This window comes from Symphalangus syndactylus, chromosome 12 (genome assembly GCF_028878055.3).
Source record: "Symphalangus syndactylus isolate Jambi chromosome 12, NHGRI_mSymSyn1-v2.1_pri, whole genome shotgun sequence".
Lineage (NCBI taxonomy): Eukaryota > Metazoa > Chordata > Mammalia > Primates > Hylobatidae > Symphalangus > Symphalangus syndactylus.
Genome location: NC_072441.2, coordinates 129,591,478 through 129,615,468, shown reverse-complemented (window position 1 = coordinate 129,615,468; position 23,991 = coordinate 129,591,478). Strand labels below are relative to the sequence as shown.

The 23,991-nt window shown below is 40.0% G+C and overlaps 1 protein-coding gene across 8 annotated transcripts in view; it reads right to left on the bottom strand.

The window, feature by feature from the left end:
- The window catches only part of SPATA6 (spermatogenesis associated 6), a 124,716-nt gene extending 109,057 nt beyond the window's left edge, over window positions 1-15,659 (bottom strand). For 4 of the 8 annotated variants that reach the window (XM_055254989.2, XM_055254990.2, XM_055254987.2 and 1 more), the window contains exons 1-2: window positions 15,345-15,623; window positions 37-174 (exon numbers count right to left, since the gene is read on the bottom strand). In XM_055254989.2, the coding sequence (XP_055110964.1) occupies window positions 37-174; window positions 15,345-15,395 (189 nt within the window). In that variant the 5' untranslated portion in view covers window positions 15,396-15,623. Of the gene's footprint in view, window positions 1-36; window positions 175-15,344 lie in introns of all 8 variants that reach the window. The other 4 variants (XM_055254985.2, XM_055254988.2, XM_055254986.2 and 1 more) reach the window with 3 other exon arrangements.
- Between the last annotated feature and the right edge of the window lie 8,332 nt (window positions 15,660-23,991).

The window sequence follows — 23,991 nt, the reverse complement described above, 5'->3', positions numbered from 1 at the left end:
TTGTTTGTTAATACTTGATCTAATATTTGAACTCACCTTTTCAAACACCATTCTGGCATTGAAGACCAGGGGAAAAGTGGCTGGGACACATTGTGTCTTTTTGTATTGGCCAAACACACAGATGCTAAGATAGATGTCCTCTTTGTCTTTAAGCACGACTCCTGGGCAAGTTACCTGAAAGATATTAGATAAAATGGATGTAACTGCTTTATAAATTCCCTGAACTATCCTACTAAAATAACTTATTATCAAATATTACATAAAAAAATTAGTCTGGTAACCTAATAAAAAATACTCACAAATAAAGAGAGAGAGACAGAGACTAGTGTTTACAGAGTTAAATGAAATGCTTTTATAACTTCCATCCCTCTGAGAAAACTACGATTTTCCATTTGGTTACTTGTGCCACATTTGAAGTTCTATGTACTAGCTCTTGGGACAGACACTAATAGTTTTAAACAGTCAGCCTGAGGCTCCCACTTTATGCTGAATGCTGACATAAAGTTATTCAGCATCATTTAATCACAAAGGATTAACACTCAGCAGAAATAAAACATTATATTAGAGAATTAAAAAAAACTCCGATAAAAACCACAAATCTGACTTCTATCATCCAAAATCACAGTCCATAGATACCTTCATCAAAAGCAATATGACAAAGTTTCAAAGCTAATAAATTGAAAGTTTCTAGCCCAATAAAGGACTTTTTACATATTAAATTGCACTTAACTATCCTCATTGTGATTGACAGAAAATATAGGCAAAAAAATGTGTGGTTATTAAATAACACATGGCACAGTCTCTCCAGTACCTACCATATTCTATTGCCAGTGATCAACCACACCCTTAGCAGGATATTAAAGGCTAAGATTTGAGTCCAATATAATATTACCCAACACTCCCAACAACACATTCAAAGTATATTTTTTGTTGTTCTCTTTTCTTGACTCATGTTCTTTCATCATCGTATAATGTAACATAATATAATACAATGTAAGGAGCAGTAACTCCTTACTACTCCATTCCATCTCCTCCTCATTTATTCCTACCACCTGCCAAGACATACATCAATGAACATCTCCTACACAAAATTTCTCTTGATTCACCATTATTCAATTCAACCTAATTCAAACATTTATTATGAACTTACTATATGCAAGTGTCTTAAATTTCTGTAGCATTTTGTAATTATGGTACAAATTATTGTGTACATGCACTTTAATTAAGAGGGTACATATCACCTCTTGATCATAAATTTCCTAAGGACAGAAATTTTCTTTTCCTCATCATTGTATCCAAAGATACAGACTTTCAATATTAAGAAAAAGCATAGAGATTATCTAGTCTAGCTTTGAGTTTTTTATATGTGAAATAAACAGAGCCCCAGGAAAGTTAAAGTGATCTACTAACTTAAGGTCACAAAGTAAATGAGTCATAAGATTAAATAAGTTAATATATTCAAAGTGCTTACAGCAGTGCTTGACAGAACATTCATTAATACTATCACAATTATTAGATTAAAAACCATATAACCTGCCATCTTACCACACTATTACACTGAATAAATGACAAATACTTCACATCCTTTTGTACATACTAATTATCTTCTCTGCCAGCTATTTGACTCCATCTCCCTCTTACTCTATGTTCTACTTTTGCTCTAATATATTCCCAATTGATCATTAAAACCAGGGTCCTCAGCAAATCTCATTCTGTCCATAAGGTTCATTTCTTGCTTTGCCTCATTAAAACTAAAACCGTCTTAGATTCCCTCTAAATCTGTGCTGTCCAAAATGGTAGGCACTAGCCAATTACGCCCAGAGATATAGCTAGTCTAACTTAAGAAGGGCTGTTAAGTGTAAAATATGCAATGGATTTTTAAGACTCAGTAAAAAAAATCTGTAAAATATTTCATTAATAACCGTTATATTAATTGCATGTTGAGGCCAGGCGCGGTGGCTCACGCCTGTAATCCCATCACTTTGGGAGGCCAAGGCGGGCGGATCACGAGGTCAGGAGATCGAGACCATCCTGGCTAACATGGTGAAACCCCGTCTCTACTAAAAATACAAAAAATTAGCCGGGCGAGGTGGCAGGTACCTGTAGTCCCAGCTACGCGGGAGGCTGAGGCAGGAGAATGGCGTGAACCCCGGGGGGCAGAGCCTGCAGTGAGCTGAGATCGCGCCACTGCACTCCAGCCTGGGTGAAAGAGCGAGACTCCATCTCAAAAAAAAAAAAAAAAAATTGCATGTTGAAAGGATATTTTGAATACACTGATTTAAATAAAACATATTATTACTTTTGACTACCTCTAACTTTTTTGTTTTTTTTGTTTTGTTTTTTTTGTTTTTTTTTGAGACAGTGTCTCGCTCTGTTGCCCAGGCTGGAGTACAGTGGCATGGTCTAGGCTCACTGCAAACTCTGCCTCCCAGGTTCACGCCATTCTCCTGCCTCAGCCTCCCAAGTAGCTGGGACTACAGGCACCCACCACCACGCCCGGCTAATTTTTTTGTATTTTTAGTGGAGACGGGGTTTCACCGTGTTAGCCAGGACGGTCTCAATCTCCTGACCTTGTGATCTGCCCACCTCGGCCTCCCAAAGTGCTGGAATTACAGGCGTGAGCCACCACACCTGGCCTACTACTTTAACTTTTTTAAATGTAGCTATTAGAAAATTTAACATTACATCCTTGCCTCAAATTTGAGGCTCTTATATTTTTTCTGGACAGTACTGCTCTAATTGTCCTCCCTGGAAACTGCTGAGTCTCTATCCAATTTGTAACATATGCAAGAAGGTGTTGTTTTTTTCATCTACAATTCTACAAATTCTGCTATCTCTTAAAAGAACACCCAGCAGCTTTCCAAAAAGCAAGCCAGAAAAGGGAGGTTAAAAGAAATCAGATGGGACAAGTAGAAAATACCTAGCAAGGTGGTTGACTTAAATCACCTTGACAAGCTATGACATAGACTTGGCAATTTAGAAGAGCATGCACATGTGCAAAGCTGTTCATGTGCCCAGAAATGACCTGAGAAAGCCATAACCCTTCTCCTCTGGCTGACCTTGAGGCTTTGAGAAAGTTGGAAGTGAAGGCTAAGGCAGAGTTGTAAATGGCTGCCAGGGCACAGAAAGCATACCCCAACATATACACAGAGAACCTTGACAATGGCTGAAAGACCTCTTGGTTCAAACATTTAAGGAAATAGAAGGCCAATCTTTAGGAGACCATAAAGCTAATTGAGCAAAGCCATCAGTGGCTACACATGACAAAGATTACAGATTTTACAGAGTTAGTTCAGGAAATTAATTAAACAAACAAAAAACAATAATACCAGACAATAACAAACTCAGGAGAAAGGGAGGGAGCTCTGATTTACACAGTCCCACATAATTTAAAAAGTCCAATTTTCAACAAACATTGCAACACAAAGAAATAGGAAGCACAGCCTATACATGGGGAAAAAAAAAAGAGCAATCAATAAAAACTGTCCCTGAGGAAGCCCAGAAGTTGGGCTTACAAAACACAGATCTGAAATCTATTATAAATAATACAAAGAACTGGCCAGGCGTGGTGGCTCACACTTGTAATCCCAGCACTTTGGGAGGCTGAGGCAGGCAGATCACGAGGTCAGGAGATCGAGACCATGGTGAAACCCTGTCTCTACTAAAAATACAAAAAATTAGCCGGGTGTGGTGGCGGGCACCTGTAGTCCCAGCTACTCGGAGAGGCTGAGGCAGGAGAATGGCATGAACCCGGGAGGCAGAGCTTGCAGTGAGCCGAGATCGCGCCACTGCACTCCAGCCTGGGTGACAGAGCGAGACTCCGTCTCAAAAATAAATAAATAAATAAATAATACAAAGAACTAAAGGAAATCTTGTATAATGATCTAAATGAAAGTATGGCAATGCTGTCTCATCAAATAAGAAATATCAATAAAGAGGTAAAAATTTTTAACAGAACCAAATAAAAATTCTAGAGTTAAAAAAGTGCCAAAATTAAATTAAAAATTCACTAGAGAAGTTCAAGAGGAGATATGAGCTGTCAGAAGAAAGAATAAGGGAACCTGAAAATATGTCAATTAAGATTATCCAGTTTGATTAACAGAAGGAAAAATGAACAGAGTTTCAGACCTGTGGGATACCACCAAGCGCAGTAAAATAAATAGAATGGGAGCCTCAGAAAGGATATCACAAGAAATGATGTATGAAATCTTCTGATGTTTAAAGAAAACCAATAAAAGAATCCAACAAGATCAAAGAAATCAAGGGAGGATAACTTGAGGCCAGGAGTTCAAGACCAGCCTGGGCAACATAGTGAGATCCTCTCTCTACAGAAAAAAAATTTAAAACTTTTTAAAAGATCAAAGAACTCCAACCTGTGCACCTAATACACTTTCAATAGAAGATAATCTATCCGGGTGTGGTGGCTCATGCCTGGAATCCCAGCACTTTGGGAGGCCCACATGGGTGGATCTCCTGAGGTCAGGAGTTCGAGACCAGCTTGGCCAACATGGTGAAACCCCATCTCTACTAAAAACACAAAAATTAGCTGGGCATCGTGGCACATGCCTGTAATCCCAGCTACTCAAGAGGCTGAGGCAGGAGAATTGCTTGAACCCAGGAGACAGAGGTTGCAATGAGATAAGATCACACCACTGCACTCCAGCCTGGGCAACAGAGCAAGACTCCATCTCAAAAAAGAAAAAAGAAAAAAAGAAGAGAATCCAATGAACTCTCAAGAAGAGAGAATCTTGGAAACAACAAGAGAGAAGTGATTCAGTAGGCATCAATAATCTTCAATAAGATTAACGGCTGACTTCTCATCAGAAACATGAAGCCAGTAGGCAGAGTGATAACTGACTCAAAGTGCTGACAGAAGAAAACTTTCAAACAATAATTCAATACCCACAAAAGTTTTCTTTCAAAAAGGAACTAAAACTATGTGATTCCCAAATAAACAAAAACTGAGATAGCTCATTACTAGCAGAACTTCCCTATCAAAAATACTTAAAGAGAATCTTTCAGGTTGAAATGAAAGAATACTAAACATAGGCTCATATCCACATTAAAAAAAAAAAGCAACAGTAAATGAAACTATGTAAATATAAAAACAGTGTAAATGCGTTTTTCTCTTATTTCTCCTATTTCAAAGACAATTACAGAAAGCAACAATTATAAAACTGTGCTGGTGTACTTATATTTATAAAAACGTAATTTGTGTGAGAATAATATAAAGGAAGGGAGGGAGAATAGAACAAAATAGAAGCAAAGGTTTTATGTAATAGTGAAAATAAGTTAGTATTAATCCATACTAGATTATAAATTAAGATGCTAATTGTAAACCCCAGACAAGCACTAAGAAAGTAACTTTAAAAATACGGCTTAAAGAAAATGTAAGTGGCACACTAAAAAATAGTTAACACAAAAAAAGCAATAATGGAGGAATAGACAAAACAGTCACAGAAAACAAATGACAAAATGACACAAGTAAATCTTATCTATGGTTACATTAAAGATAAATTGACTAAACACTCCAACCAAAAGGTATAGATCGGCAGAACAGATTCAAAACTATGATCCAACTATTTTTTTGGCCATAAAAAGAAGTAAAGTACTATTACATGCTACAACAATGTACCATGTACATTGGATGAAACTTAAAAGCATTATGTTAAGTGAAAAAAGTTTTAAAAGCACAAGGCCAGGTGTAGCCAATCTTTTTTGCTGTCTTTTTTGCTGACTGTCAGTGGGCAGAGTATCCAGGACTTCTTTTCCCAGGGGCAACACTGCCTGCTCATTTCTGGCTGTCTACTCTAACAAACTGATTAATGGATAGGCAAAATATGGTATGTCCATACAATGAAATATTATTCACCATAAAAAGAAATAAAGTACTGATACATGCTACAACAGGGATGAACCTTAAAAGCATTATGTTAAGTAAAAAAAGTAAGATACAAAAGGCCACATATTGTTTGATTCCATTTATAGAAATGTCCAGTATAGGCAAATCTACAGATATGGGAATTAGATCCAGGGGCTGGTGGGAGAGGGAGAATAGGGAATGACTACTAACAGATACAGGATTTTTTTATATGGTGACGAAAATGTTCTGAAATTAGTAGTGATTTTTGCACAACTTTGTGAATATACTAAAATTTACTAAATTGTACACTTTAAAAGGGAACATTTCAGTCGGGCCTGGTGGCTCACACCTGTAATCCCAGCACTTTGGGAGGATGAGGCAGGTGGATCATGAGATCCAGAGTTCTAGACCAGCCTGGCCAATATAGTGAAAACCCATCTCTACTAAAAATACAAAAAATTAACTGGGCGTGGTGGCAGGCACCTGTAATCCTAGCTACTCGGGAGGCTGAAGCAGGAGAACTGCTTGAACCCAGCAGGCAGTGGTCGCAGCGAGCCAAGATCACGCCACTGCACACCAGCCTAGGCAATAGTGCGAGACTCCATATCAAAAAAAAAAAAAAAAAAAAGACCATTTCATAGATGTGAATAATATTGCAACTTCAAAAAGATAGACTAAGGATAAAAGTGAAATGAGGGAAAAGATCTATCATCCAATTACTAATCATAAAAGCTGGGGTAGTTATGTTAATATGACATAAAGTAGACTTCAGAAAGAGAAAAATCACCAAGGATAAAGTGGAACATTTCATATTGATTAAAAGTTTGATTTACTAACATAATCAAATTAAATTAAATATAATAGCATCTAATTATACAGTGTCAAAGTAAATAAAGCAAAAAATTATGCATTTGAATTTCAATACTTCCCTTTCAATAACTGACAAAAATAAGCAGTCAAGTAATCATTAAAGATATAGATGATATAAGCAATATTTACCAATTTGACCTAAATGACATTTACAGAGTACTTCATCCAACAACAGAAGGATACACATATTTTTTTCCAAGGGCACATAAAAACGTTCACCATGATAGATGATACTGTGAGTCATAAAATAAGTCTCAATCAACATAAAAGGACATAAATATTTTTAAAAAAATCATGCAGAGTATATTCTCTAACCAGAATGAAATTAAACTAGAAATCAATAATGGGAAAATATCTGAAAAAAATACCTAAATATTTGGAAATTAAATAATAGGGTCCTAAATCACTCATAGGTCAAAGAAGAAATTATTAAGACAAATTAGAAAAAAACTTCCAACTGAATAAAAATGAAAATGCAACGTATCAAAATTTGTGGGATGTAATGAAGTCATGTTTTTCTTTTTTAAGATATGAGGCCTTGCTCTGTTGCCCAGGCTAGAATGCAGTGGCGTGACCATAGCTCACTGCAGCCTCAAACTCCTGGGCTCCAGCAATCCTCTCACCTCAACCTCCCAAGTGGCTAAGACCTGCCTAATTGTTTTTTCAGAGATGGGGTCTCACTATGTTGCCCAGACTGGTCTCAAACTCCTAGGCTCAAGTGATCCTCCCACCTCAGCCTCACAAAGCACTGGGATTACAAGCATGTGCCACAGCACCAGGCTTATTAAATCACTTCTAAATGGTATATTACAGCATTAAATCTTCAAAATTCTTTTAATTCATTTTCTGTTTGGAAAAAAAGCATTTGACAAAATTTAAGCCTCATTCATAATAAATGTTCTCAGCAAACTCAGAAGGAAATTTCCTCAACCGAAAAAGAAGAATGTCCACTCTCAACGCCTCTATACCACAATGCACCATAGGTTCCAGCCAGTGCAGAAGGACAAGAAAAAGATATTTGGAAATGAAAGAAATAAAAGGCACACAGGTTGAAAAGGAAGAAGTAAAACAATGTATTTTCTTTTTTTTTTTTTTGAGACGGAGTCTTGCTCTGTCCCCCAGGCTGGAGTGCAGTGGCGCGATCTGGCTCACGGCAAGCTCCGCCTCCCGGGTTCACGCCATTCTGCCTCAGCCTCCCGAGTAGCTGGGACTACAGGCGCCCGCCAACACGCCCGGCTAATTTTTTGTATTTTTAGTAGAAACGGGGTTTCACCGTGTTAGCCAGGATGGTCTCGATCTCCTGACCTCGTGATCCGCCCGCCTCGGCCTCCCAAAGTGCTGGGATTACAGGCTTGAGCCACCGCGCCCGGCAAAACAATGTATTTTCAAACATCTTAGTTGTGACCTATTGCAAAATGTGCTACTAGAAATAATAGGGAAATTAAGCAAAGTCACAAAATATAAAGTCAATATATACCGGTAAGAATGAAAACTGGCAGATATTTAAAAAGAGAGACTAAATGAGAATTTTGGAAAATTTAGTCAATTAAGTTAAAAATTTAGAGGAGATAAATTTTAAATTATTAAGTACAAATTTAATATTGAAGAATTCTCTAAAAACAAGGAGTTTTTTTATGTTAAAATAAAAAAGCATTTAGGAGCCTCTCTGAACCTGTTCTGGTTCAAGGGTTGCCTGATAAATTTAAAGAATAATAAATAAAGCTCTTAAGAAACATTGAGAATAGATAAAAGTTCCAACACATACCTAATAGTACTGCCAGAAGTTAAGACAGGAGAGAACAGCAGAAAAACAATACTCAAAAATATGGTAGCTAAGAATTTTCAAGAACTACAGAAAACCTTAAATTCTCAAGTGGAAAGCATACACCCAGTGCAAAACAGAATAAACAAATAAATCCACAGCTCTATACATCACAGTGTACTGAATTACATCAAGGATAAAGTGAAAATACATAATCAGTGAAGATTTTAATACGTCTCCATTACAAACGGGTAGATCATGCAGACAAAAAATTCAATTCCATAACTGAATTTCAGAATAAGTAAGATGGATGTGAAAATGACAGAGCCATACATCCAACAAATGAGATTATATATTATTTTAAGCAAGTAGAGAGCATTCACAACAACTGGATAAGTATCAGGACACAAAGGAAATAACAAACATAGTATCACAGAGACCTTGTTCACTAGCTATGATGGTTAATTTTATGTATCTACTTCACTGGGTTAAGGGATACGCAAGTAGCTGGTAAACATTATTTCTTGGTGTGTCTGTGAGGATGTTTCCATAAGAGATTAGTATTTGAATCAGCAGATTGAGTAACAAAGACCACGCTCACCAATGTGGGCAGGGATTATACCATCTGTTGAGGGCAAGGATAGAACAAAAGGTCAGATTAAGGGCAAATGTGCTCTCTCTCCTTGAGCTCGGACATCCATCTTTTCCTGCCCTTGGATAACAGAACTGCAGGTTCTCATCCCTTCAGACTCCAAGACTTACACCTGGTTCTCAGGCCTTTGTACTCAGATTGAATTACATCACCAAGCTTCCGTGGTTCTGCAGATTGCAGACAGCTTGCAGGCAGCATGTCATGGGACTGCAAAGCCGTCATAATCAAGTGAGCCAATCCCCATAATAAATTCCCTATTAAATAACTATATAGTGTATCCTATTGGTTCTGTTTTTCTGGAGAACCCTAATACATGACCCCAATGCAATTCATTAAAATACCACAATAAAAGATAATATATATGTATATGTGTAGGTATGCATGTGTATAGGTAGGGGAGAGAGTATGAGTATGGGAGAGTGTTACACACACGTAAATCTTATGCATCTTGGACTTAAAACAAGTCCTAGATAATTCATAAGCTAAAGTAGAAATCATAATAAAAATTATAAAATATTTAGAGCCAAATGATTTTAAAACATTATCAATACCTTTGAGATGCCAGTTAAACAGCAACTGGAAGTAAATCAAGTGCCTTAAAGGCAGATATTACAATGAGAAAAAATATTGCAAATTGCAGAGGAGTGGTAAATACAAAATTCAGGATACCGATTAGCCAAAAAGAAGAAGGAAAAAGGGATTTTATTAGGCAGAGATTTACAGGACGCTTCACTTGGATGGGTACACAGGTGTTCATTAAATGTTACTCTATAACTTCCTATATGTCTGAAATATTTCAAAATAAATGTTTTAAAAATAAGTGAAAAAAAGTATTTGACTCATAAAGCTAAAATCTCTCTACAAATACAAATAAAAGATCCTAAATAAAAAATTAGCCAATCAAATCCAGCAAAATAGAGTAAAAACTGTACATCCTGACTTAAAAGAACTTATCACAGGAATGGGAATAGTTCAACATCAAAAAGTGTCATTTTTTTTTTACAGACTATGAAAGCAATATTATATAATAATTTCACTGGATTAAAAAAAAATCCCAAATAACTCAACATTCGAGATTTTTTAAAATTAGAATAGAAGGGAACTGCATTAACTCAATAAATGAAAACCCTACAGCCAATATTCTATTAGGTTGAACTACATTTGAAATGGCTCCAATATCCTCATTCTATTTTCCCAAATAAGCTTATAAAAATTGAAATATTAAATATAAAAAGAAGGTAAAGAGATAAATCAGCAATAATACTTCTTCCCATCAAAGATAAAATGTTTTAAAGATTTAAAATGTAAGTGATGGAAAATATAATTCTTTTGATGCTCTTTAAAAACAAGTTACTTAGCATACCATATCATTCTCCAAAGATTCATTGAGAAAAGTCACACTTTCCTCTTAGCAATATATTTTCTCTCATGTCATATGGCTCTGTTGGGCAACATAAAATGTTGTGTAACACATCCAAACCTTTCTATGTTTTTACTTTCATATTACTAAAGTATTACACAGATGAGATTACCACTAACACAAAACTTCAGCAAAAAATAAGCATGGAAGGGGTAGAGAAGAATGAGATTGCAACTTTCAACAGGCAATTAGAGATAACACCTAGTTTCCAGTTTATACAAATTGGGAAAAAATTGAATGTCACCACAAAAAGAAGAAAAAATCAGGCAATAATACAACATGAGCTATTCCATAACTGAGCCAAGTATGTTCAAAAGGTAATGTCCACAAAAAGATTTTTACAAGAATGAATATTCATAGCAGTATTATCCAATAACAACCATAACCTGGAAACAACCCAAACAACCATCAACAAGAGAATGGATAGCATCAGAGTAAAAAGCTTCTGCACAGCAAAGGAAACCACTAACAGTAAACATACAGAATGGAGAAAATCTGATAAGGGGTTAATATCCAAAATATGTAAGGACCCAAACAACTCAATAGCAAGAAAACAAAAAACCTAATTTTAAAAATGGGCAAGAGGTCTGACTAGGTATCTCAAATGGCCAACAGGTGTATGAAAAGGTGCTTACCAGATCTCCAATCATCAGGGAACTGCAAATCAAAACTACAATAAGATATGCCCTCGCACATGTTAGAATGACTACTATAATAAATTCAAAAAATTGTTGGAAAGAATGTGGAGAAAGGGGAACCCTTGTACACCATTGGTACAAATGTAAATTAGAAGAGCCATTATAAAAAGCATATTTCCTCAAATAATTTAAAAAAAGAAAAATTTCCTCAAATAATTAAAAATAGAACTACCATATAATCCAGCAATCTCACTTCTGGGTATGTATCCAAAGGAAATTAGTATATGGAAGAGATCCGCACTCTCATATTCATTGCAGCATTATTCACCATACTCATGATATGGAAGCAACCTAAGTGTCCATCGATGAATGAATGGATAAAGAAAATGTGGTAGGTGTGTGTGTGAGGGTGTGTGTGTGTACACTATTCCGATTTCTATCACTGTGGATTAGTTTGCCAGTACTTAAACTTCACATTGGAGCCACATAGTGTGTGATATTTGGTATCTGATTTCTTTTGCTCAGCATGTTGTTGAGATTCATCCATGTTGTTGGTTCTATCAGTAGTTCCTTTGAATTGTGGAGTAGTATTCTATTGTATGTGTATACCACGACATATTTATCCATTCTTTTTTGTCAAAACTTACATATATTTACACTGTACAAAGTGATGTTTTGCTACATGTATATAAACTGTGAAATGATTAATTCAAGCTAATTAATATTTCCATCACCTCGTATACTTATTTCTCTCTGGAAAGCAGTTCTGTCTGGAATGGACCTGAAAGGGGAACAAGGGAATTGTGAGGGGTGATGGAAGTGTTCTAAATCTTCTTCTGGGTGATGGTGACATGAGTGTATGAATTGACCAAAACCAACTGAGGAAAAAAAAGGAACACTGTGGGCATAAAAAAAAATAGAACTGCTCTATATTAAAATGAACTACAAAGACCTATCAATCAAATGATTAAAGGCAATATCTAAACCTTGACTGGATCCTAGTTTGAAAAAGTTAACTATGGAATCCATGTTTGAGACAACCAGAAAAACTTGAATATGAACTAAATATTAAGAATTTCTCACCAATTATCTTAGGTGTAATAATGGTGTTGGGATTATACAGAACAATCTCATTTTTTAATTTTATTTATTTATGTATTTATTTCAGAGACAGGGTCTCACTGAGTTGCCCAGGCTGGAGTGCAGGGCTACTCACAGGTGTGCTCACAGCATACTACAGCTTCAAACTCCTGGGCTCAAGCAATCGTCCTGCCTCAGTCCCCTGAGTAGCTGGAATTACAGGTGCCTGTCATCATGCCCAGCTAATTTCCTTATTTTTAGAAGACACATGCTGAAGTACTTACAGGTGGAGTATTATTATGTCAATTTACTTTCAATGTTTAGCAAAAAAAAAAAATATTTTATACATAAACATACACATACATATAGATAAATCAAATTAATGTACATGGTCATGGGTTACAGTTATTCATTGAACTATTCTTCTAAGTATTCTGTATGTTTGAAAAATTTCATTTAAAAAGTTGGGGAGAAAGACGCCAGTTTTAATAGATACAGAGTGATCTCCAGGACATACTGAACGAAGAAAAGCAAGGTGCAGAATAGTTTATATGCTACCTATTTCATAAAAACAGATATATATTTTATATGTATATATGTTGTGTGGTATGTGAGAGTCTGTGTATCTGTTTATATCAAAACCAGTGAAAATGGTTACTTAAAGCAGATGAGTATAGGTGGGAAATAGTTTTGAGCCTGGAAGCAACACTTCTCTGAGTATATCATTTTATATAGTCTTGAACTTGAACTATGTAAATGTAAAAAGGAAATAGACAAGAAACTAAAATCAAAATGAAGATGTTAAAAATATCTAGGGTCATATAACCTTTCTATTCAATCAAATCCAAATTAATCAATCAATCAAACATGTTTAACTTGTATGTTTGCTAGTGGGGTTTTGTTTTTTTTTTTTTTGCGGGGTAGGGGGTGGGGGCATTGTTTGTTTGCTCCTTCTGAGCATCAGAGCCATTTTAAAAGGCTTTTGTTGTTCAGAATTTCAGGAACATTTTGCAGATCTGCTTCGAAATAGTTGTGCAATCCTAGACAAATAATAGCCATGCTAAGCATCGATTTTCTTGGCTGTAAAAAGGGATTGAATCCAATGATTTCCATCTAAGATTTCTCGGAACTATAAAATTCTGTGACTTAAATGTTTGTTGGGGGAAAATATTATTTCCACCTGCATCGTTTTCTTCAGCTCTGATGAGTAACAAGCCTCCACTATACAGTGAATTACACATTCACTTTCTGCAATACAACTAATAGGAGTAATGTAGCTATTCCTCCGACTCCTTCAAGCAGTAATCAGTTACAACAGAGTACTTCCTCTTAGAAAGTTTGTATTGGCAACGTTAGGGAAGCTGCAGCCAGCCAGTCGGGCAGCTGCACTCACGAGACTGCTAAACACCATTAGTTGGCAGGAGGAGGAAGAAGCCTGCAACAAAATCTATTAAGGCTGAACTCTGAAGGAGTTTCACTAACTTATGTCCTGGGCCAAGGGATCGAGAAAGCTTCGTGCATTCTTCTTGCTAAACTAATTTTACTTTACAAAAAGTTGTCAAAAATGGCAGCTTTGGGAGGAAAACAAGTAAAGCTAGGGCTATGGAGTTTCCGAGAAAAATCTCTGCAGGCTTGAAGATAAAGGGAGAGTCCAAGAAAATTTCTACTTCACCACCACTGCCTCACACTCTGCCCCACCCACACTTGCCTTCTTTAAGACCTAACAAAAGACCTAAAACAGTCCTGTGATTTTCCTAGGGGTCTAAGTTCTGTGCTGCAGCAACATCATTCTAACGTGACGTGACGAAGGCCAGCCAGGAAAGGCGGGAAGCTGCAAGCACGAGTTAAGTGGAGCCTGGCCAGCAGGGTGTACAGGAAGGAAATGCAGAGGGCTCCTGGCTGCAGCACCCAGGAGAGTAATGGTAAATATTTAAGCACCCTCAACCCCCAAGTTTTCCTAGGAGATCCAAGAGAAGACAATATACATAAGAAGACATATTGAGTAAGAAGGAGTGAAGAGACCGAATGGTGAATTTTGGTTCCAAACTCCGTACAGGTCTGTGCCTGCAGGACTAAAATGGGGTGTGGAAAGGGTCTTTTGGAGATTTCCTCCAGAATAGACAAGCTGGAGTATTCCTCTGAACAGGGGAATGAGAGGGTTCTCTAAAGAATGCAGGGGAAGAAGTTCAAAACCCTTGGAAGTCTTCTGAGATTAACAAGCGGATAGTTTTCTCCCAGCATGGAGAGGTCCAGCCCCTTCACTGGATGAGTGGGGTTCTCTGCCCCAGCGGGACTTCCACAGGAGGATGGAGGAAAGCGTCCTTTTGAGCAAGTCTGGAGAGTGAAGGGGTGGGGTTGCAAGTTTGGAGAAGGCGAGTTTCCCTCATAAAGCTGACTGGGCCTTTCTTGCAATGGCTGGCACAAAGTCGGAAGGGTCTAGGGACGGGAGGGGCCTGAAGTGATTTCTGAGGAGTTGGGTTTTTCCTGTAAGGCCCTGGGAGGGAAGGCAAGGTACTTTGCGCAATGACACATTTCAATTGTTGGGTGTGAAAATTCTCCTTTGAAGACAGAATAAGGAAAGGCCCCTTCATTAATGCGGGTTTGAAACCGGTCTGAAGTGGTGTGCCTGCAGGGATTCGGGAGGACATGCGACCCCCACCCCCAGACCTGGGAAAGGCGGGGGCAATAATTTTCTAAGAGAACTGGAGCCCAGAAGAGGAATGAAAAGTCCCCGCGCCGCGCACATACACTCTCTCTCACTGGAAAGTTAGGAGCGAGGAAAGGAACTCTGAAGTGGTTTGGGAACGATCTGAAAGCGCGCAAGTTGGAAGTCGGGTTGAAGCCAGCGTAGCGGAGCAGGGGTCAGGCCTCTGCGTGGCCGGAGTGGGAGGGCGATCATGAGTCCGAGGTAGGGCAGGACCGAGGGGACGTGGGGTCGACGCTCCCTAGGGATGATTCGGAGGGTGAAGGAGGTTTGGAGGTGATTCCCGGCTCTCGGAGGTGACCTGAGGGAGCCCCTGAGCCAATGGCCGAGGGTGGGAGGCGCTACCGGTACTCACTGAGCTGATCTCCAGCGCCAGGGCGCACTGCAGCGCCTTCACCTTCGGCATCCGTGCGGGGAGGGGCGACGGGGAGTGACCCCGGCCGCGGGCCCGAGTGAGGCCGGGAGACCTGGGGCTGGGCGGGGACTGGGAGGAGACGAGTTGGCGGCGGCGGCGGCAGCAGTGGCCCCCAGGCCGGGGCCCGCGGTCCAGCCAGGGTCCCGCCGGAGAAGCAGCTGAGCGCGGGGCGCAGACTCGTTGTCATGGCAGCCAGGAGGGGCGGGGCCGGAAGAGAGGCCGCGCGGGGCCGTGCAGGGCCACCCACGCGGGGACGAGCGCTGGAGGCGGGGCTTGACAAACGCCGAGGGAGGCGGAGCCGGGCAGGGGGCGGGGCTTCCGAAGGGGCGGGGTGAGGCAAGGCAGCTCTTCTGTGATGTCATACTGCGCCCAAAGCCGGATGAAAGGGAGCAGCTGTTTGTATAACGGGACAGTGCTCAGTTCAGGGAGTTGGAGTTCCTGTAAGGCCGTCGGAGGGAAGGCCTGAGTTCCAACGTGGTGATGGCACCTTGGGCTAGTGGCGACCCACCGTGGCCTCAGTTTTCCCAACTGTAAAAGAATAATAATTATTAGTCCTCCTATTTGAATTTCACGGCACAGTTTACAAAGCCAGCATGAGGATCCTGGGAATTAGAGAAGAGACTTGCCCAAATCAAAGTCGGAACCAGGACTGGAACCCAGGCGCTCTCAATTTAAACCCCAATTGCCTCCCTGAGGAGAGGGGCTTGATACTCCTAGTCTCCTACTCTGTGATTCTCTTTGTTAGCGCGTTCCCTTTTCCCTTCAAGTTTTCCTGTCTAATTCACCTGTGTATGCATCTTAATGCATATTGCTTAAGTGGAACTGTCAATGAGGGGCCAACACTAAGTCCAGCTGTGAAGGGCCTGGCAATAGACCATCAAAGATAAAAAGAACCTGAGATTGCCCAATCCAATCGTGTTAAAAATCATTTGTATTGCAAAATACATTATACATGCAGAAGTTTATCTTAATAATAATGTGAACAGTACCTGTACAACTAGCACCCGGTTAAGAAATAAAACATTACCAGCACCTGAAAAATGCCCCCAACGATTACATTGCCTTTCTTGCCCTGGAAGTAACCACTATCCTGACTTTTGTTACAATAATTATCTTCCTTTTGCCATTCATGTATTCATTTCTAAACAAGATAATGTTTAATGTTTTCTGGTATTGATAGTATATAAATGGAATTAATACTGTATGTATTCTTCTGTGATTTGCTACTCCCACTTAATGTTATGCTGTGGAATTCAGCCGCCGGTGATGCTGTGTAGCTGAAGTTTTTTCCATTGCTGGACAGTATCCCAATATAGATTGATTGATTTATCCTTCCTACTGTTGATGATCATTTACACTGTTTTCATTTTTAGCTATTATTAACAATGTTGTGAACATTGTAGTACAAGTCTGTGTCTATTAATGCACATGTACTAGAGTAGGAGTGGGTTGACTGGGTATTAGGGTTTTGCACATGTGGGACTTTAAAAAGTAAGACCACACCATTTTCCAAAGTAGTGTACCTATTTATGTTTCTGGTGCAGATGTATAAGAGTTCTTATTTTTCCACATCATCAGCAACATTTGTGTTTGCATTTCCAACTTTTGTATATTTGGGTGTGTGTATTTTAGGTATTTCATTGTGGTTTTATCTTGCATCTCTGGGTACTGTTGAGGTTGAGTACCTTTGGTTTTGTTAGCTTTTCCATTTTCTCTTATCGAACTGCCAAGCAGTTATCTTGCCCCCTTTTCTATTGGTCTCTCTCTCAGTTCTTTATATACTCTAGATAATAATTATATGTCTGCTCTATATGTTGCAAATATCCTTTCCACTTTGTGTTTGTATTTTAATTTTACATATAGTCTGTGATGAACAGAAGATAGATTGTTGTCGTGGAGTATGAGTATTCTCACTTTGACCAAATAATTCCAAGTTGCTGTCCAGAATGCCATACCAGTTTACGCTCCCAATGTTTGAAGGTTACTATGGCCCCACATTCTTCCCAGGCTTGGCATTATCAAGCGTTCTTGTTTTCCCCAAAGAAACAGATGTAAAGTGTCATCTCACTGTTGAATTTTTCAGATTACTGATGAGTCTGAGCATGTCTGTATGTGCTTATAAGATTTTCTATCTTTACTATAAATCATCTGCTCATAATGCTTTACCCCGTATTCTATCAGGATTTTTGTCTTTTTTTAGGAGTTTTGTGTATTCTGGTTAGTTAATAAATTCTAAGATGCTACAAATCTTCTCTATGGTCTTTTTATAAACTTTGTCAGGACTTTGTTTTGTTTTGGGGATTTTTGGTTTTTTGGTTTTGTTTTGTTTTGTTTTTGACAGAGTTTTACCCCTGTCACCCAGGCTCTGGAGTGCACTAGCGCAATCTCGGCCCACAGCAACCTCTGCTTACCCAGTGATATGGTTTGGCTGTGTTCCCACCCAAATCTCATCTTGAATTGTACTCCCATAATTCCTACGTGTTGCGGGAGGGAGCCGGTGGGAGAGTTTGAGTCTTGGGGTCGGTTTCCCCCATACTGTTCTCGTTGTAGTGAATAAGTCTCACAAGATCTGATGGTTTTATCAGGGGGTTCCACTTTTGAATCTTCCTTGTTTTCTCTTTCTGCCATCACGTACGAAGTGCCTTTTGCCTCCCGGCATGATTCTGAGGCCTCCCCAGCCCTGTGGAACTGTAAGTCCAATTAAACCTTTTTTTCTTTCCAGTCTTGGGTATGTCTTTATCAGCAGTGTGAAAATGGGCTAATACAGTAAATTGGTACCAGTAGAGTGGGTGTTGCTGAAAAGATATCCAAAAATATGGAAGCGACTTTGGAACTGGGTAACAGGGAGAGGTTGGAACAGTTTGGAGGGCTCAGAAGACAGGAAAATTGTGGGAAAGTTTGGAACTTCCTAGGGACTTGTTGAATGGCTTTGGCCAAAAGCCTGATAGCCACATGGACAATAAGGTCCAGGCTGAAGTGGTCTCAGGTGGAGATGAGGAACTTATTGGCAACTGGAGCAAAGGTGACTCTTGTTATGTTTCAGCAAAGAGACTGGGGGCATTTGGCCCCTGCCCTAGACATTTGTGGAACTTTGAACTTGAGAGAGATGATTTAGGGTATCTGGCAGAAAAAATTTCTAAGCAGCAAATCATTCAAGAAGTGACTTGGGTGCTGTTAAAGGCATTCAGTATTATAAGGGAAGAATAGCATAAAAGTTTGGAAAATTTGCAGCCTGACAATATGATAGAAATGGAAAACCCATTTTCTGAGGAGAAATTCAAGTTGGCTGCAGAAATTTAAATAAGTAATGGGGATCCAAATATTAATCCCCAAGACCATGGAGAAAATGTCTCCAGGCCATGTCAGAGGTCTTCACAGCAGCCTCTCCCATCACAGGCCCCAAGGCCTAGGAGAATATGGTTTCATGCGCTAGGCCCAGGGTCCCCATGCTATGTGCAGCCTAGGGACTTGATGCCCTGCATCCTAGCTGCTGCAGCCATGGCTGAAAGGGGCCAACATAGAGATTGGGCTGTGGCTTCAGCAGGTGCCATCCCCAAGCCTTGGCAGCTTCCACGTGGTGTTGAGCCTGCAAGTACACAGAGTAATGCCCTGGGGTTTAGGAACCTCCACCTAGATTTCAGAAGATGTATGGAAACGCCTGGATGCCCAGGCAGAAGTTTGTTGCAGGAGTGGGGCCCTGCAGCTAGGATGCAGGGCATCAAGTCCCTAGGCTGCACATAGCATGGGGACCCTGGGCCTAGCGCGTGAAACCATTTTCTCCTAGGCCTTGGGGCCTGTGATGGGAGATGCTGCTGTGAAGACCTCTGACATGGCCTGGAGACATTTTCTCCATGGTCTTGGGGATTGAACCTGTGCAAGGGCAGTGAAGAAAGGAAATGTGGGGTCGGAGCCCCTGTACAGAGTCCCTGCTGGGGCACCACCTAGTGGAGCTGTGAGAAGAGGGCCACTGTTCTCCAGAATGGTAGATCAATCAACAGCTTGCATAATTCACCTGGAAAAGCCACAGACACTCAATACCAGCCTGTGAAAGCAGCCGGGAGGGAGGCTGTACCCTGCAAAGCCACAGGGGCAGAGCTTCCTAAGACCATGGGAACTCACGTCTTGCATCAGCATGACCTGGATGTGAGACCTGGAGTCAAAAGAGATCATTTTGAAGCTGTAAGATTTGACTGCTGGCTGGGTGCGGTGGCTCACGCCTATAATCCCAGCACTTTGGGAGGCCAAGGCGGGTGGATCATGAGGTCAGGAGATCAAGACCATCCTGGCTAACATGGTGAAACCCCATCTCTACTAAAAATACAAAAAATTAGCCAGGCGTGGTGGCGAGTGCCTGTAGTCCCAGCTACTCAGGAGGCTGAGGCAGGAGAATGGCGTGAATCTGGGAGGCGGAGCTTGCAGTGAGCTGAGATCATGCCACTGCACTCCAGCCTGGGCAGCACAGCAAGACTCTGTCTAAAAAACAAACAAAAAACGGTTTGACTGCCTCACTGGACATTGGACTTGCATGGGCCCTGTAACTCCTTTGTTTTGGCCAATTTCTCTCATTTGGAATGGCTGTATTTACCCAATACCTGTACCCACATCATATCTAGGAAGTAAATAGCTTGCTTTTGATTTTACTGGCTCATAGGCAGAAGGGACTTACCTTGTCTCAGTGTGGACTTTTGAGTTAATGCTGAAATGAGTTAAGACTTCGGGGGACTGTTGGGAAGGCATGATTGGTTTTGAAATGTGAGGACATGAGATTTGAAGGGGCCAGGGAAAGAATGATATGGTGTGGCTGTGTCCCCACTCAAATCTCATCTTGAATTGTACTCCCATAATTCCCACGTGTTATGGGAGGGACCCAGTGGGAGATAATTTGAATCATGGGGGCTGTTTCCCCCGTACTGTTCTTGTGGTAGTGAATAAGTCTCATGAGATCTGATAGTTTTATTACAGGTTTCCGCTTTTGCATCTTCCTCATTTTCTCTTGCCACTGCCATGTAAGAAGTGCCTTTTGATGAGTTCGTGTCCTCTGCAGTGACATGGATGAAGCTGGAAACCATCATTCTCAGCAAACTAACACAAGAACAGAAAATACCGCATGTTGTCACTCATAAGTGGGAGCTGAACAATGAGAACACATGGACACAGGGAGGGGAACATCACACACTGGGGCCTGTTGGGGGGTGGGGGGCTAGGGGAAGGAGAGCATTAGGGGAAATACCTAATGTACATGACGGGTTGATGGGTGCAGCAAACCCCCATGGCACGTGTATACTACCTATGTAACAAGCCTGCACATTCTGCACATGTATCCCAGAACTTAAAGTATATAATAAAAAAAAGAAAAAGTGCCTTTTGCCTCTGCCATGATTCTGAGACCTCCCCAGCTATGTGGAATTCTGAGGCCTCCCCAGGCACGTGGAACTGTAAGTCCAATTAAACCTCTTTTTCTTCCCAGCCTTAGGTATGTCTTTATCAGCAGCATGAAAATGGACTAATACACCCCAGCTCAAATGATAATCCTGCCTCCACCTTCCAAGTAGCTGGGACTACAAGCGTGCACCACAGCGCCTGGCTAATTTCTGGATTTTTTATAGAGACGAGCTTCGCGATGTTGTCCAAGCTGGTCTGAAACTCCTGGGCTCAAGGGAACCAGCCACCTCGGCCTCCCAAAGTGTTGGGATTACAGGTGTGAACCTCTGCACCTGGCCATTAGGGTGTACTTTTGTTCATAGAAGTAACCTGGCCGGGCGCGGTGGCTCACGCCTGTAATCCTAGCACTTTGGGAGACCAAGGCGGGCAGGTCACCAGGTCAGGAGTTGGAGACCATCCTGGCTAACACGGTGAAACCCTGTCTCTACTAAAAATACAAAAAATTAGCCAGGCGAGGTGGCGGGTGCCTGTAGTCCCAGCTACTTGGGAGGCTGAGGCAGGAGAATGGTGTGAACCCGAGAGGCGGAGCCTGCAGTGAGCCGAGATTGTGCCACTGCACTCCAACCTGGGCAACGGCGAGACTCCGTCTCAAAAAAAAAAGAAGTAACCTAACTTTGATGTAAATCAATCATTTTTGCCTTATATTTGTGTTGTGTGTGTGTGTGTTTTTTTTTTTAACATTTTAGTAAGTCTTCCCCAAATTAGCTGGGTATGGTGGCACGTACCTGTGGTCCCAGCTACTTGGGAGGCTAAGGTAGGATTGCTTGAGCCTAGGAGGTCAGGTCTGCAGTGAGCGCTATGTTTGTGCCACTGCACTGCAGCTTGGGTAACAGAACCCTGTCTCAAAATAAACAAACAAACAGTTTTCCTAGTCCCCAGATTCAAACATACTGTATTTTCTGTTTTCTTATATTAACTTTATAGTTTACCTTTCACATTTTGATGTTTAATCTATCATGACTCAATTTTTGTACATGATGTTAAACAGCAATCCAGGATTCACTTTCTTGTTGTTGTTGTTTGCCCCTTTAAAAAAGTATGCTAGATTTTCCAACAATACCTACTAAACATTCTATGCTTCCCCTCATCGATTTGTGGTACCACCTTTCTTATGTATTAACTACCAAAGTTCTGTTTTCAACCTTGCTCTTCTGTTCCAGTCTTCTGTCTGTTCTTGCAACAGTACCACACTGCTTCTGTTTATTACTATGGCTTCTGTTTGGCAAGTCTCCTTTTTTAGGAGACAGATTTAGCTATTTGTGATCCCTCATTGCTTCTTTTTATTTTAGGGTAATTTTATCAAGTTCCTCAAATAGTCCAGCTGGAATTTTGACAATGATACATTAAACTTATAGATTAATTCAGGGAATTGACATCTTTGTAATATTATGTCATCCCACCCAAGTGCATGGAATGTACCTCTTTTTTTTTTTTTTTTTTTTTTTGAGACGGAGTCTCTGTCACCCAGGCTGGAGTCAGTGTGGCGCAATCTTGGTTCACTGCAACCTCTGCTTCCTGGATTCAAGCAATTCTCCTGCCTCAGCCTCCCAAGTAGCTGGGACTACAGGCACCCGCCACCATGCCCAGCTAATTTTTGTATTTTTAGTAAAGACGGGGTTTCACCATATTGGCCAGGCTGGTCTCGAACTCCTGACCTCATGATCCGTCCACCTCAGCCTCCCAAAGTGCTGGGATTACAGGCATGTGCCACCGCACCCAGCTAGAATGTATCTCTATCAGACATATGAGTTTTCAAGTTTTGTCTATAGAGATCTTATGTAATTCCTAAGTATTTAACTATAGTTTCTTTATAATATTGAGAAAAGTTTCTTAAGTTTTAATTATTTTTACTAGTTTGTTATTGCAGCTATACAGATATTTTGTCTTTATAAGTTAATCCTGGCAAATCTGTTAAACTCTTGCTGTTTGAAATAATTTCTCTGTTCCATTGTTAGTATTAGTATTACACTCACAGAGATGATAAGCACTATACTGATTTTTCATTGCTAGCATAACAAATTACCATAAACTTAGTGGCTTAAACAACATAAATTTATTATCTTTTAGTTGTGTAGGTCAGAAGTCCAGTACAAGTTTTGCTGGATTAACATCATGGGGTCAGTAGGGCTGGATTCCTTTCTGAATGCTCTAGGAGAAAGTCCATTTTCTTGTCCTTTCCAACTTCTAAAAGCCATTAGCTTTCCTCAGCTCATAGTCCCCTTCTTCTAGCTTCAAAGTTAGCAATTCCTCGTTCAGTCTTTCTCACATTGCGTCACTCTGACCTACTTTTCTACTTCGCTCTTCCACTTTTACGGACCCTTGTGGTTACACTGAGCCCACCAAGATAACCAGGGTAATCTCCTTATCTAAAGGTCAGCTGATTAGCCACTTTAATTCTATTGATTGCCTTAATTCTCTTTTCCATGTAAGATAACATAGTCACAGATTTCAGAAATAAGGACATGGACATCTTTGGGGGCTCATTATTCTGCCTACCACAAATATCAAAACAAATAATAATTGTATTGCATTGAAGTACATCAAATATGTTGAAAATTCATGAGTTGGTAATGTTATTCAAAGGAGAAAAAGCATTGGTCAGATTTGGATGACTTTAAGAACCAATTCATTCCGAAAACTGAGAAATAAAACGAATCAAGCATTTATCCTGAATATCTTGTTTGAACTCTACCTCAGGGTGACCAAAGAGCTGATGAAAGAAAGTTCTTTATAGAAAAATCCCACTATAAATGAATAAGAATAAAGAATTAGAATATTCTTGGCTGCTAAAACCATTACTGAAAAGCTGATGAAGAATTTCATAATAGATTAGTCTGATAGCACTCAGTGTGTTTGAGTACTAAGTATCAATCTTAGTATCACAAAAAACAGTATGTCCTTTGAGATGATGCAATTAGAAGTACACAATATCACCATTCATGTCAAAAAATCAAACTTGAATCTGATCAAGCATCTAAATCTGTCACCAACATACAGGACATATAAAATGTAAAGTAACTCGTTAGACAAAACCATAGGGATGCAAGCAGCAAAATAAACACAATATTATTTCTTCAACAAATAAATTGCAAAGAAGAAAAGAAGACTTTATGTATTAAAAAAGACTGAAGTGAACCTAACGCAA